Raw genomic sequence first — 15,926 nt, 5'->3', positions numbered from 1 at the left:
ATGCTCAGAACACACTGCCTGTGGCAACAACAGAAACAGTAGCAACTTTAAAGCGGCATTTGAACTGGCAGAGAAGATAGGATTATGGGTCATGTGCGGACACATGTGATTAGTTTAGATTTGCATCATGGTCAGTGCAGATGTGATGAGCTGTCAGCTTGTTCCTGTACTGGCCTATGTTCTAATATATTTACTCTTAACTATCCCTAAACCCTCTGACCTGGCCTTTCAAGACATTGAGATCTGGAAACAATGGCGATGTGCTCACCAGTGACATCTGCAACCAACAAATGAATAATTAGAAATTTTTTTTTGCTGTGGCATTTCTGGGCAGTGACCAGAAGCTGAGTCAGCAGAATGCTGAGGGCTCAAGATTTCCATCTAAGTGTTTCAAATGCAGTTTGGTTATTTTTTGAAAGCCTTTACTACCACATTTCCTTTTGAAGTGGCTTTTCATTTCCTGTTGTGGGCAGTGATGGCTGCCCATGGACAATAGAAGCAAACCATCTTTACTGAGCTCCCAAAGGCATCTTTGACAGAGTTCAGAAAAACTGTTTTCTTTGAATGATACAAAATAACAGCAATTTCAAAGGGCTAACATATCTGGGTTATCAATAACAAAAGGCCAGACTCTTCAGTCTGCTGACAATTTTTCCCCATCTCCTACTCTTGGTTGCTTCATGCAGGCTATTGAATCAATGGCTGTGACAGTGATCCAGAGGCAGGATTTCAAATCCCACCCTGGTAGCGGGAAGTTGGGGAAATAAATTCTTAAATAATGAGTATCAGTAAGAAGGAAGTTACTGAACTGTTGCTAAATCACATTTTGGCTCACTGATGTCCTTTTAAGAAGGGAAATTTTAACCTAGTCTACCTTACTCATGTAACTCTTTACATGACTCCCATGTCCACTCTGATCTCCCTCTTGGCACTAATCCCAACAAGTGGGACAAGTGCTACACCTGCTCCTGCACCTTCTCCCCCACCACCGTTCAGGACCCCAACCAGTACTTCTAGGTGAGGCAACTTTTCACCTGCGAGTCTGCTGGGGTCATCAGTTGTATCCAGTACCTCCGGTGTGGCCTCCTCTACATTGCTGGGACGTGGGGCAGAATGGGGGACTGCTTCGTTAAGTTCCTGCACTCTTTACTCCAACAGAATCTCACGGTGGCTACCCATTTCAATTCATCTCCCCCATTCCCAGTCTGATGTGTCAGTCCATGGCATCCTCGACTGCTACAATGAGTCCAAACTCAGGCTGGAGAAGCAACACCTCGTATTTGGTCAGGGTATCTTCAAACTAAACCTGATAGCATGAATATTAATTTCTGTAACTTCCGGTAATTTCTCCCCACTCACCTTTCTCTTTTTTTTCCATTACCCTTTCTGGCTTTCCCCCTTATCTTTCCTCTTCTCCTCACCTGCCTATTACATCCCTCTGGTGCCCATTCTCCTTCCCTTCCTCTTATAGACCAGTCTCTTCTCCTTTTGGATTACTTATTCAACCTTTTACCATTCTACCTCACAGCTTCTTATTTCATCCCCCACCTGCTCCTCGTACTCCCCTCCCCCACCTTCTTATTCTGGCTGCTGCCCCCTTCCTTTTAAGTCCTGATGAAGGGTCTCGGCCCAAAATCCTGACAGTTTATTCCCATCCATAAGTGCTGCCTGACCTGCCGAGTTCCTCCAGCAGCTTGTACATGTTGTTCAAGATTTCCAGCATCTGCAGAATCCCTTGTGTCTACCTAATGCGCGCTTGTTTAATCATTAATTACAATCCTGTTCCAGAACACTTTGGGGTAAGAATTAAGTGCTGACCATAACAGTGACCCCACGCTTTGTGAATGAATAAATAATACATATGAAACCTCTGGAATTGTGTTCTGTGTAACCCTATTGATGTCTGTTTCCTACCGCAGGCTGCTTTTTCTGCATTAATTTACACAAGATGAGAGGGAGCTCACTGAAATTTTTTTTTTCACTTTGTATCCGGTGACAGTTCTGTAATTTGGAGCTGACAGATACATGAGTCACTTGCAAAAATATTTACTGCCTGGATCAGCATTTCTATACAATGGATGTGAGAAGGACTGGTACACTGGGATGTTTTGCTTGGACCTGAGCTTCTCTAGGATTAGGTGTATGTTGATCTAGGCTCCGTTCTAACTTCCTACATTGCATGCATGAAGGCAAATTAACATCCTGGGGCTCGAGATCCAGTTCCTCTGTGGAGCGGAGGAGCAACAAGATGATCACTTTAACTTCCCTTGATACGGCTCTGAGCTCAGTTAGTCCTGTGACACATGCCTGTCATTAAGTAGTCACCTGAGAGGGGCCTGCTTATTGTATTTTAAAGCTGATGTTCTTGCACACTGCACAAATGCTTGTCCTATTTGGCTAATGAGGATAGGTTGAGCAAGTTAGGGCTTTTCTCTCTGGGACGAAGGAGCATTAGGGGCATCTTGATAGAGGTGTACAAGATAATAAGCGCCATAGACTGAGTGGATAGTCTGAGGCGTTTTCCCAGGACGCGAGTGGCTAATATGAGGGGCATGGTTTTAAGGTAATTGCTGTAAAGTATGGGGGAGATGTCAGAGGTAAGTTTTGTTGTATAGGGAGTGGAGGGTTTGTGGAAGGTGGTGGGGTTAGAGGCAAATATGTTGGGGGCATTTAAGGAACTCGTTGATTGGCACACAGATGATAGAAAAATGGAGGACAATGTCGGAGGGGAAGTTTAGATTGATTTTAGAGTAGGTCAAAAAGTCAGCACAACTTTATGAGCCAAAGGGACTGTTCTTGTTGAAAGAGGAGAACCCAAGTGCAGGACACAGGCACGGAGATTGAGTTGGGGATGTGGGCGTAGATGTAAACATTGAACAGCAAACCGGAGGAACACAGAGCTCTGATATGGAGTCTTGACACAGAGGTGGGGTTTTCACAGAATATCTTGAAACTGGAGCTGAACTTAGAACTAAGCAGTCGAGAAACGAAGTTACCACATGGGAATAGACCAACGATCTGGCAACCTGTGATTGTGACGCTATCGTATTTATTTCGCAGTCTCTGATGAAAACCAGGTGTACTGCAATTGAGTAAGCTAGCAGCGAACGGAGATCTGATGACTGAAATAAGGGCATAATCAGGAAGAAAGAAGCATTAAAGGGGAACAGCCAAACAGAACCATGACAGTTCTGTGCTGTCATGTTCGATTTTCTATTAAGAATTAATAGAAGTGAGTTGTATTTGCACTTCATCTTTGGATGTGCAGCAGGGTTGAACACAGGGCAGGTATACTCAGTAGCACCTTCCAGAATTTTTAACTAACACACTGATTATAGAAAAAATGCGATGTTGTTCCACGCGCTCTTCTTTGCAAAATGTTAAACTAAACTCTGATTTGCCTGTACTGTAGTTTGGCTGGGACTTAAGAACATGCTTGCACACTTTGTGAAAAATATTTCATTTTGTTGGGCAGGGAGCTCTCCCTACATCTGGTTAATGTTCCTTTCAATAAATAAACATATGAATATATTTCCATCTTCGCAGTGTGACCCATCACACTGAGAGATAGGCTGGGACTCTTGCAGCCAATTTCAACCAGATGGACTGAACAGGTCATCAATTGGCTCATCTTATGACATGGGGATAGAAGGTCTGAGAGTTTGGTCAATCATGGATCCTTTGTTCCTTAAATAATTTCCCCTGACTTCTCTCTATATTCCTTGATATCAAAGTGAGGCTATGCAGCACCCAAGCCAGGAACACCAGCCTCAAACAGTTATTTCCTCCCAAGCTATCAGGGAGGAAATGTGTGGGTTCAATACCCCCACCCATTAGCCCATCACACCATGTTCCCCACCACCACGCTTTATCATTTCATTATAAACAGTTTATGTCTATAAGCTAATCCTATGTATTTATACAGTACTATGCAAAAGTCTTAGGCACACATATATATCGCTAGGGTGCCTTACACTTTTGCACAGTATCATAGTAATTTTATGTATTGCACCTTACTGTTACTACAAAAAAAAATTTTCATGACGTATGTGAGTGACGATAAACCTGATTCTGATATGGGTCTCTATTGTGAACTGACAGTGGGAAGGGGATGGGTGAGGGGAAACATGGTTGGGAAAAGGGGAAGGGAGAGGGGAGGGAGCAGGAAGCACCAGAGAGACATTCTGTAATGATCAATGAATCAAATGTCCTTGCCTGGTGTATTAGGGCTGGGTGTGTCTGCACTCACACCACCTCCCACCCTGGCTCTCCTCCTCTTCACCTATCCCACACCCTTCCTGCAATGTCCAACCTTCACTGTTCCCAACATTCTTTGCTCCTGCCAGATTTACAAACCCACTCTCCACTACACTTTGACAAACAGAGTACTGTGCAAAAGTCTTAGGCACCCGGGCTATATATATGTGCCTAAGACTTTTGTACAGTACTTATTCTAAACACCAGAAAATCTGCAGGTGCTGGAAATCCAAAGCAATACACACAAAATTCTTGAAGGAACTCAGTGGGCCAGGTAGCTTTTATGGACAAGAGTAAACAATTGATGTTTTAGGCTGAGACCCTTCATCATAGATGCTGCCTGTCCTGCTGAATCCCTCCAGCATTCTGTGTGTGTTCCACTGTATTTATTATGATTTTTAATTCTGTTCTTTATGCTTATTGTGGTTTTTTTTAATACTGCATTGGATCTGGGGTAACAATCATTCTGTTCTCATTTACACTTGTGCACTGATAAATGATGATAAACAATCTTGAATCTTGTATAACAATTATATCTTTGTTAGCTAAGTTCCAGTCATCTGCTAATTTGTTGAGGATACTTCACATTGATAGCTTGATGCTCCAGTTGATCTGTGCCACTCTGCACCTTATTACAAGTTTGGCCCAATCAAAAGAGGTGAACTAGGAGGGTGTGGGCAATTTATGCAAGAGTATTATAAAGTTTCAGCTTAACATCGGACTTCGAATTTATTGTTTTTGCTACTTAGTTGAACTTCTGTAAGCTTTGGTTATTGCCGCAGTATTTGGTAATTACGAGAGTGCAAATTCAATTCTTACCTTTTATTTGCCCTGAGAATGTTCGTTGTATATGTTACTCCTGTGTCCAGATTTATTTATGCCCATATTAAAATAAATCAGCTGTTACTCTCCTTACTTACATTTTCCTCTTCTGATTCCACAGCTCGTTTTGCTTTGATATTGGCTGCTAATTTGAGTACTGTACTGTAATTTTCACCGAGCTTCTGAAACCTAATTATGTTAATGTTAGCATCAATATAGGGACCAGTAGTGGGTCTCTACGTTGATGCCTGAAGCTCCCACTCCGAGGCTCCAAGTTGTATTTATTGTCATATGCACAAGTTTATGTATGGAGGTGCAAGAAAAACTTACTTGCAGCAGCATCAAAGCCAGGTAGCTTCACATAAGCAGTATTCACAAAAATATAAATTAAACATATACTTTTTACAAGAAAGAACACAATTAGAATAAAGAAAGGAAAGTCCATTTTAGTGCAAAGCTGTCATAATGTTGCTAAATTGTAGTGATCAGGATATCTACTGCCACCAAACTTATAGTTCCTTTACCCTCCACTGCTTATTTTTACCTCCTGCCCAAGATCCACAAACCTGATTGTCTCAGCTTGCTCCTGCCCCGCTGAATTGGTGTCCGCATACCTCGATTCCATTCCATCTCCCTTGGTTCAGTACCTACCCACCTACATACGCGACACTTCACATGCTCTCAATCTCCTCAACAACTTTAAATTCCCTGCTCCTGACCGCCTCATTTTCACCATGGATGTCCAGTCCCTATACACTTCTATCTGTTATCAAGAAGGCCTTAATGCTCTCTGCTGCCTTCTCAACAAAAGACCCAACTGGTTCCCCTCCATTAGCACCCTCCTCTGTGACCCTCAAGAATTTCTCCTTTGGCTCCTCCCAAGTTCTCCAAACTCAAGGAATAGCTATGGGTGTCAGTTATGCCTGCCTTTTTGTTGGCTACGTCGAACAGTCCATGTTCCAATCCTTCCCTGGTAACATCCCGCAATTCTTCCTGCACTACATTAATCACTGCTATGGTGCTGCTTCACGCACCCATGCTAAGCTTGTCAATTTCGTCAACTTTGTCATTAACTTCCACCCTGCCCTTAAATTCACTTCATCAATTTCTAACACCTCTCTTCATTTTCTCAATCCCTCTGTCTCCATCTCTGGAGACAAACTGTCTACCAACATCTTTTATAAACCTACTGATTCCCAAGTCTGTCTTGACTATACCTCTTTCCACCCTGTTTCCTGTAAAAATGTTCTTCCCTTTTCTCAGTTCCTTTGTCTCCACTGCATCTAGTCACAGGACGAGGCTTTCCTTTCCAGGACATTAGAGATGCCCTCCTTCAAAGAAAGGGGTTTCCCCCTCCTCCACCATTGACGCTGCCCTCACCTGCATATCCTCCATTGCCCAGACATCTGTACTCACCCGATCTTTCCATCATCTTAACAGGGATATAGTTCCCCTTGTGCTCACCTTCTGCCCCATGAGCCTCCACATCTAACACATCATTCTCTGCAACTTCCACCATCTTCAATGGGATCCTACCACTAAACACCTCTTTGACTCCCTCACCTACCATACTCTCCACTTTCTGCAAGGATTTCTCCCTCTGTGATTCCCTTGACCATTTGTCCCTCCCCTTAAATCTACACATAGACCTGCACCTGGCACGCAGAAATGCTACACCTCCTCCCTTACCTCCATTCAAGACACCAAACAGTCCTTCCAGGTGAGGTAACACTTCACCTGTTAATCGTTGTCTACTCTATCTGGTGCTTCTGATGCAGCCTCCTCTACACTGGTGAGACCCAACGTAAATCGGTGGACCGCTTTGTTGAGTACCTCTGCTCCATCCACCAAAAGTAGCATTTCCCAGGAGTCAACCATTTTAATTCTTATCCCCTTTCCTGTTCCGACATGTTGGCCCACGCCTGCCTCTTTTGCCATGATGCGGCCACTCTCAGGGTGGAGGAGCAGCACCTCGTATTCTGCCTAGGTAGTCTCCAACCTGATGGCAGGAACATCGATTTCTCCTTCCAGTAATTTATTCTCCTCTGCTTCTATTCCACACTCCAGCTTCTTACCTTTCTGCTCACCTGCCTACCACCTCCCCCTCGTGCCCCTCCTCCTTCCCTTTCCCCCATGGTCCAGTTTCCTTTCCTATCAGATTCCTTCTCCTCCAGCCCTTTACCTTTCTCACACACCTGGCTTCATCTATTCGCTAGCTAGTCCTCCTTCCTCTCCTCCACCTTTTTATCTTGGAGCCTTTCCCTTTCCCTTCCAGTCCTGAAGATTTTCTATGCATTGCTCTGGACTTCCAGCATCTGCAGAATCTCTTGATCAAGATCAGGATTCTGTCAGTTGGTTTGAAAACCAAATCAAACACTTAATCAAACCCTATGACAGTCACAAGTAATAGTTGTTTTTGAACTCCAGTAAATTTCTAATTGGTGTCGAGATCTGCCTTGGAATCGCGGGGCTTTGATGTTAACAGAAGACTCTTGTGTGAGACATTGTAAAAGGCCCTTTGAGATCCCAGACGTAGCAAGGCTTATTGCAATCTTTCTCATGTCTATTGAAAGCCATATTGATGAACCTCCAAAGGCAGGCAAAATCATTTAACAAAAAATGGTGCTCGTGTTGAAGTATAAAAAAGGAAGAATCTCACAATGGGTTGTAAAAGAGGGTGTTTGAGGAACTTCCAACTCTCGTCACTCAGCAGCATAACTTAAAACAAAATATACATACATGATGTTTTCTAAAATGAAAATTGATAGTTTAATATTAACTTTTCCATTGTTTTTAATTGTAGCCATGAGCCGGAGAGTTGTACGTCAGAGCAAGTTTCGCCATGTCTTTGGGCAGGCAATGAAAGCCGACCAGTGTTATGAAGATATACGAGTGTCCAAAGTGACTTGGGATAGCTCCTTCTGTGCAGTTAATCCCAAGTTTGTGGCCATCATTGTGGAATCTGGTGGAGGAGGTGCCTTCCTTGTCCTCCAATTGGCCAAGGTAAGTCTGGTCCAATGGTTTGATCCAATTCTCTGTCTAGTAATTGCTTAGGGGAAAGATGTATGAAATGGCATCTCACTGAAGCTTAATGGATACAAGATGGAGAGACATGGAGAGATGTTTCCTTTAGCAGGAGAGTGTAGGATCTGTGTGCAGTCACATAATAAAAGGATATCCTTTAAAACTGAGATCAGAAGGAATTTCTTCAGCTGGATGATGGTAGGTCTCTGGAATTCATTGCCACAGAGGGTGGTGGAGGCCAGTTCATTGTGTGTAGTTAGGGCAGCGATTGATAGGTTCTTGATTGGTAATGAGATTAAGGGTTATATGGAGAAGGCAGGAGAATAGAGCTTTGACCAGCAACTAATCCGGACCTTGGAAGTTTGAGAGGAGAGGATTTCATTGCCCAGGTAGGAAAAGGCAGAAGCGGGTTGAGACAGTGTAGTAGACCTTTGACCATTGACCGGTCTGCGTTTGAGATTGATTATCAAGAGCAAATTAAAGGAAGGCAGGGGCAAGTGCAGCAGCTGTCATCTGAGTGGACAGAGTTAGAGTCATGATCTTCGAGGCTTCAGCGAAGAGAGGCTTCAATCAGAGAAAGCAAAGGAAAGAAAAGTTCAAGGCTAAGTTTTGTTTTTCCCTTTTCCTTCTTTATATCTGCTCCGGCAGGACAGTAGAGATGCCAGGCAAGGTAGCTGAGTGCTCCTTTTGCAGGATGCGGGAAGGCAGGGAGACCTCCTGTGTACCTGATGACTACAACTGCGAGAGCTGCATCCAGTTGCAGCTTCTAACAATCCACGTTAAGGAGTCAGAGCTGGACCTGGATGAACTCTAAATCATTCGGGAGGCTGAAGGGGTGATGGGACATATAGAGAGGTAGTTACACACAAGATGCACGGCACAGTAAACTGGGTGACAGCCAGGAAGGGGAAAGGTGTTAAGCAGCCAGTGCAGAGTACCCCTGTGGCCATCCCTCTCAACAACAGGCATACCACTTTGGATACTGTTGGGGTGGGGGCTTGACCTAACAGAGGAAAGTCACAGTGGTCATGTCTCTGGCACTGAGTCTGGCTCTGTGACTCAAAGGGAAGGAAGGGGATTCATTAGTTAGGGGCATGGACAGGAGGTTCTGTGGGTGGGAACACGATTCCTGGATGGTTTGTTGCCTCCCGGGTGCCAGGGCATGGACATCTCGGGTTGCGTGCTCAGCATTCTTAAGTTGGAGGGTGAACAGCCGGAGGTCTTGGTCTATGTAAGTAGCAATGACATGGGTAGGATGAGTGGCAAGTTTCCATAGAAGGAGTTCAGGGAGTTAGGTGTTAAATTAAAGGGGAGGAGATCCAGGCTTGTGATCTCAGGATTTCTACCCATGCCGCATGCTAGTGAGACCAGAACTAGGAAGATTATACAGTTTAATATGTGGCGAAGGAGTTGGTGTAGGAAGGAGGTCATAAGATTTTTGGATCATTGGGCTTTCTTCCAGGGAAGGTGGGACCTGTACAGAAGGGACAGCCTTCACCTGAACTGGGAGGGGGACTAATATCCTTGTGGGAAGGTTTGTTAATACTGTGCTGTGAATTCAAACTGGAGTTGCAGGCGGTTGGGAATCAGAGCTCCAGGACAGCTAGTGGAGAGGTTGTGGAGGCAGATGTTGGTAAGACCTCAGACAAAGTTACGGATTAAAAGGTTGAGCATGGTGCGACTAGTGTCCTGGGCTGCGTATACTTTAATGTAAGAAGTAGCCTAGGAAGGCGGATGATAGTGCTGAAGATGAGGTAGCTGGCTTACTAACAGAGAGGAGTGAGGAGAAGCTGTTGATACGGGTAAAATTGCAGTCAACAGGATGAGTTGCAATTTAAAAGGTGGACAGTTATGAAAAGGATGAAGACAGGACTGAAAGTATTATATTAGAATGTGCACAGTATACGGAACAAGGTAGATGAATTAGTGGCACAGTTACAAATTGCATGTGCGATGCTGTAGGCATCACCAAATCATAGCTGAAAGAAGATTATAGCTGGGAGCTTAATGTCCAAGGGTACACATTTTATCAAAGGGACAGGCAGGATGTCTCTGTTGGTAAAATATGAAACCAAATCATTAGAAAGAGGTGACATCAGGTCAGAAGGTGTTGAATCATTGTGGATAGAGCAAAGAAATTACAGGGGTAAATTCCCTGACGGGAGTTGTATACAGACCCCAAAAAGTAGTAAGGATGTGATCTACAAGTTACACCAGGAAATAGAAAATACATGCCAAAAGGGCAATGTTACAATAGTCATGGGGTATTTCAATGTGCAGGTAGATTGGGAAAATCATGTTGGTGCTAGATTACAGGAAGGGGGGAATTTCTAGAGTGCCTACAAGATGGCTCTTTAGAGCAGCTCATGGTTGAGCCCACTAGATGATCAGCTATTCTGGATTGGGTGTTGTGCAATGAACTAGAATTGATTAGAGAGCTTAAGGTAAAACATTCCTTAAGGGAAAATGATCATCCTATGATTGAATTCACCGTAAAATTTGAGAAGGAGAAGCTAAAGTCAGATGTATCAGTATTACAGTGGAGTAAAGAGGAATTACAGAGGCATGAGAGTGGAGTCAGACAGGAATTGATTGGAAAAGAACACAAGGCAGGGATGATGGCAGAGCAGCAATGGTTGGAATTTCTGGAAGCAATTCGGAAGGCACAGGATATATTCATCCCAAGGGGGAAAAGTATTCTAAAGGCAAGTTTACAAGAGAATTTGACCTCAGTGGTGGGTAAATTAATGGAAAGTATTCTTAGAAATGGTATATATAATTATCTGGACAGACAGGGTCTGATTAGGAGCAGTCAACATGGATTTGTGCATGGAAGGACATGTTTGACAAATCTTATTGAATTTTTTGAAGAGGTTACTAGGAAAGCTGATGAGAGTAAAGCAGTGAATGTTGTCTATATGGACTTCAGTAAGGCCTTTGACAAGATGCCACACGGAAGGTTAGTTAGGAAGGTTCAATCGTTAGGTATTAATATTGAAGTAGTAAAATGGATTCAACAGTGGCTGGATGGGAGATGCCAGAGAGTAGTGGTGGATAACTGTCAGGTTGGAGGCCGGTGACTAGTGGTGTGCCTCAGGGATCTGTACTGGGTCCTAATGTTGTTTGTCATATACATTAATGATCTGGATGATGGGATGGTAAATTGGATTAGTAAGTATGCAGATGATACTAAGATAGGTGGTGTTGTGGATAATGAAGTAGGTTTTCAAAGCTTGTAGAGAGATTTAGGCCAGTTAGAAGAGTGGGCTGAAAGAGTGGCAGATGGAGTTTAATGCCGATAAGTGTGAGGTGCTATATTTTGGTAGGACTAATCAAAATAGGACATACATGGTAAATGGTAGGGCATTAAGGAATGCAGTAGAACAGAGTGATCTACGAATAATGGTGCATAGTTCCCTGAAGGTGGAATCTCATGTGGATAGGGTGGTGAAGAAAGCTTTTGGTATGCTGGCCTTTATAAATCAGAGCATTGAGTATAGGAGTTGGGATGTAATGTTAAAATTGTACAAGGCATTGGTGAGGCCAGATTTGGAGTATTGTGTACAGTTCTGGTCACCGAATTGTAGGAAAGATGTCAACAAAATAGAGAGAGTACAGAGGAGATTTACTAGAATGTTACCTGGGTTTCAGCACCAAAGTTACAGAGAAAGGTTGAACAAGTTAGGTCTTTATTCTTTGGAGTGCAGAAGGTTGAGGGGGCACTTGATAAAGGTATTTAAAATTATGAGGGAGATATATAGAGTTGACATGGACAGGCTTTTTCCATTGAGAGTAGGGGAGATTCAAACAAGAGGACATGAGTTGAGAGTTAGGGGGCAAAAGTTTAGGGGTAACACGGGGGGAACTTCTTTACTCAGAGAGTGGTAGCTGTGTGGAACGAGCTTCCAGTAGGAGTAGTAGAGGCAGGTTCGATATTGTCATTTAAAGTAAAATTGGACAGGTATATGGACAGGAAAGGAATGGAGGGTTATGGGCTGAGTGGAGGTAGGTGGGACTAGGTGAGAGTAAGCATTCGGCATGGACTAGAAGGGCCAAGATGGCCTGTTTCCATGCTGTAATTGTTATATGATTATATGGTTATAAGAGAAGTTAAAGCCAACTTAAAAGGCAAACAGTGAGCAAAATGCAGCAAAGATAAATTGGAAGGTAGAGGATAGGGAAGCTTTAAAAACCAACAGAAGGCAACTAAAAAAGTCATAAAGAAGGAAAAGATTGTATACAAAGGTAAGCAAGCCAAAAATATTAAAAAGGCTACCAAAAGTTTCTTCAGATGTAAAAGAGAGGCGAGACTAGATATCAGACTGTTGGAAAGTGATGTTGGTGGGGTAGTAATGGGGTCAAGGAAATGGCATTCGAACTGAATAAGGATTTTGCATCAGTCTTCTCTGTGGAAGGCCAGTTAGTCTGACCTCAGTGGCTGGGAAGATGTTGGAGTTGATTATTAAAGATGATGTCTCAGTGTACTTGGAGGCACGTGGTAAAATAGGCTGTAGTCCGCATAGTTTCCTCAAGGGAAAATCTTGTCTGACAAATCTGTTGGAATTCTTTTGAAGAAATAACAAGCAGAATATACAAAGGAGAATCAGTTGATATTATTACTTGTATTTTCAGACAGCCTTTGACAAGGCGCCACGCATGAGGCTGCTTAACAAGCTACAAGCCTATGGTATTACAGGAAAGATTCCAGCATGAATAAAACGTTGGTTTATTGGCAAGAGGCAAAGAGTGGGAATAAAGGGAGCCTCTTCTTTCTTGACTGCTGGTGAATAGTAGTGTTCTACAGGGGCCCATGTTGGGACCGATTCTTTTTGTGTTATATTTCAGTGATTTGGATGATGGAATTGATGGCTTTGTTGCAAAGCTTGCAGACGATATGAAGGTAGATGGACGAGCAGGTAGTTTTGAGGAAGTAGAGAGGCTACGGAAGGACTCAGACGGACTAGGAGAATGGGCAAAGAAGTGGCAAATGGAATACAGTGTCAGGAAGTGTATGGTCATGCACTTTGGTGGAAGAAATGAAAGGGTTGATTATTTTCTAAATGGAGAGAAAATGCAAAAAACTGAGGCACAAAGGATCTTGGGGGTCTTTGTGCAGGATTCCCTAAAGGTTAATTTGCAGGTTGAGTCTGTGGTGGGGAATGCAAATGTGATGTAAGCATTCATTTCAAAAGGACTAGAATATAAAAGCAAGGATGTAATGTTGAGACTTTACAAAGCACTGGAGTATTGTGAGCAGTTTTGAGTTGCTTATCTTAGAAAGGATGTGCTAAAACTGGAGAGGGTTTAAAGGAGGTTCACAAAAACGTTTCCAGGATTGAGTGGCTTGTCATATGAAGAGTGTTTGATGGCTCTTGAACTGCATTGACTAGAATTCAGAAGAATTAAAGGTGACCTAATTGAAACCTATCAAATGGTGAAAGGCTTTGGTAGAGTAGATGTGGAGAGGATGTTTCCTACGATGGGAGAGTCTAAGGCTAGAGGATACAGCCTCAGAATAGAGGGGTGTCCTTTTAGAATGGAGGTGAGGAGGAATTTCTTTAGCCAGAGATTGGTGACTCTGTGGAATTCATTGCCACAGGCAGCTCTGCAGGCCAAGTTTTTAAGTATTTTTAAGGCAGAGGTTGAAAGATTCTTGATTGGTCAGGGAATGAATGGATATGGGGAGAAGTCAGGAGATTGGGGCTGAGAGGAAAATTGGATTGGCCATGATGAAATGGCAGAGTAGACTCAATGGGCTAACTAGCCTAATTCTGCTCCTATATATAAATATAATCAGTTATGGTTGAATGGTGGAGATGACTTGATGAGCCAAATGGCCTAATTCAACTCCTGTAATTTATAGTCTTATAAAGGAGCCTTTAAAATACTTAGTTAAAACTTAAATGCTTGAAGGTCTAAATAATTTTTTTTGGAATTCTGTCTGACATCCCTTTGCACAATGTTTCCTCTCTTCAAAGGCCAATGACTTCTGTCCAGATGATATTATTAAGAAAAATTATTTGTTCTTGAGTATGAACTGTTCCATAGCATGTTGTTGCTGTTAAGGCAAAGAATCCAGGGGCTGCAGGAGGAATGGTAAAAAATCATGTACTGTCGTTTTCTGAATTCCCAGTTCTGGTGGAGACCAAGCTCTCCTGCCCTCAACCCCTCATGTAGGCCTAATATAGGAGCATGTGGTGAATTTGAAAATGTATTGACAGTGTGGAGAATTTATCAAATTGCTCTTTTGTGATCTTTCATGTATTAATAAATGGACTTGCAATGGTGTAGTATAAAGAATTTGCAACCTTTCGGGATTTTAACAGAGAAAATTATTACATTTGGAAGTTGAGCAAAAACAGTAGGATTTGTTTTAAGCATTGGGTCATTTTCAGAAAAAAAAAGGTTTGAATTTAATCAAGGAAATTCATCGATCCTTGGGTATGAATTCAGTGGAAATAACCACACCTTTTGAAGGCTTGAAGAGTATTGGACAGGTTAAAGCTGGAATGTCTGGTCGCTTCCTGCTTCTTGGAGGCTGGGTAGCCTCCAACCTGATTGACTTCTCTAACTTCTGTTAATGCCCCTCCTCCCCTTCTTACCCCATCCCTGACATATTTAGTTGTTTGCCTGTTCTCCATCTCCCTCTGGTGCTCCCCCCGCCTCCTTTCTTTCTCCTGAGGCCTCCCGTCCCATGATCCTTTCCCTTCTCTAGCTCTGTATCACTCGCCAATCACCTTTCCAGCTCTTAGCTTCATCCCACCCCCTCCGGTCTTCATTTCCCCCTCCCCCCACTACTTTCAAATCTCTTACTATCTTTCCTTTCGGTTAGTCCTGATGAAGGGTCTCGGCCTGAAACGCCGACAGCGCTTCTCCCTATAGATGCTACTTGGCCTGCTGCGTTCCACCAGCATTTTGTGTGTGTTGTTGTTTGAATTTCCAGCATCTGCAGATTTCCTCATGTTTGCTTCCTGCTTCTTGACGAGTTTGTAAAATGTAACATTGTGGTAAGGTAGCATCTGTGGTTAAGTTATTGACCAAGTATCCTGAGAAAGCCCATTGTTTCATGAGCACTAGTTCAAATCTCATGACGGGCAACTGGCAGATTTATGTACAAATGGTGAAGTCTGGAATAAAAATAATTTCCGTGAAACCTGCAGATTCCTGTGGGGGGAAAAAAGTCTCAATAATGTACCTCAATGAAGCAAATCTCTTATCCTTACCCTGTCTGAGCTGAATGAAAATGAAGACCCTTCAGCATTGCTGCGTATTTAATTTCTGAGGTTAGAGACAGTTCGAAACAGAGAACAAATGGGCGTTTATCATGCCCAGCACTGAAATCCAGAAAGTGAATATATTTTTAAAAAATAGACTGAATGTTATTGTTAATGTGCCCAAAAGAAAGAAATTGGAACAACAGGATGAGAATATAGGCCCTTGGAATGTAACGAAGGCATGGTAAGAGTTCATCTTCAGCGAATTACTGAGTAGATGATAGGGCTCGCTGCCGGTGTGTGGTCAAACCAGTGCTGCTAATCTGCAGCCTAGTTGATGATAATGGGATTTTATATAACCAAATTGAATGTTGCATATCTGTGAAGCGCTGGTTCATTAGGATCATCAGACACTCTGCTTTAACCAACATTTTGCTCTGTAACCTTCTGCCCTTTGCTCCAGAGGCGACGTTAACTCAGAGCTGCTTTACTCTGGAGACTGTTTTAGCTCTGAGGACTATCAGCCTGGAGGGATTATACTATCTGGTGCAAGTGCATTGAGAAGCGAAAGCCTTTTGGTTTTTATTGACCTGATTGTTAATTTTTGAA

General features: G+C 43.0%; 1 protein-coding gene across 1 annotated transcript in view; it reads left to right on the top strand.

Annotated features, from left to right (window-relative positions):
• LOC140731706 (coronin-6-like) overlaps nucleotides 1–15,926 on the top strand; it is a 250,790-nt gene that overhangs the window by 52,465 nt on the left and 182,399 nt on the right. Inside the window, exon 2 of the mRNA XM_073053403.1 lies at nucleotides 7,883–8,082. Within this exon, the coding sequence (XP_072909504.1) occupies nucleotides 7,885–8,082 (198 nt within the window). The 5' untranslated portion in view covers nucleotides 7,883–7,884. The remainder of the gene's footprint in view (nucleotides 1–7,882; nucleotides 8,083–15,926) is intronic.

This window comes from Hemitrygon akajei, chromosome 8 (assembly GCF_048418815.1).
Source record: "Hemitrygon akajei chromosome 8, sHemAka1.3, whole genome shotgun sequence".
In the NCBI taxonomy this organism is placed as follows: Eukaryota; Metazoa; Chordata; class Chondrichthyes; order Myliobatiformes; family Dasyatidae; genus Hemitrygon; species Hemitrygon akajei.
Note: the sequence above shows the minus strand (reverse complement) of the source record. Positions and strands in the feature narration are given on the sequence as shown.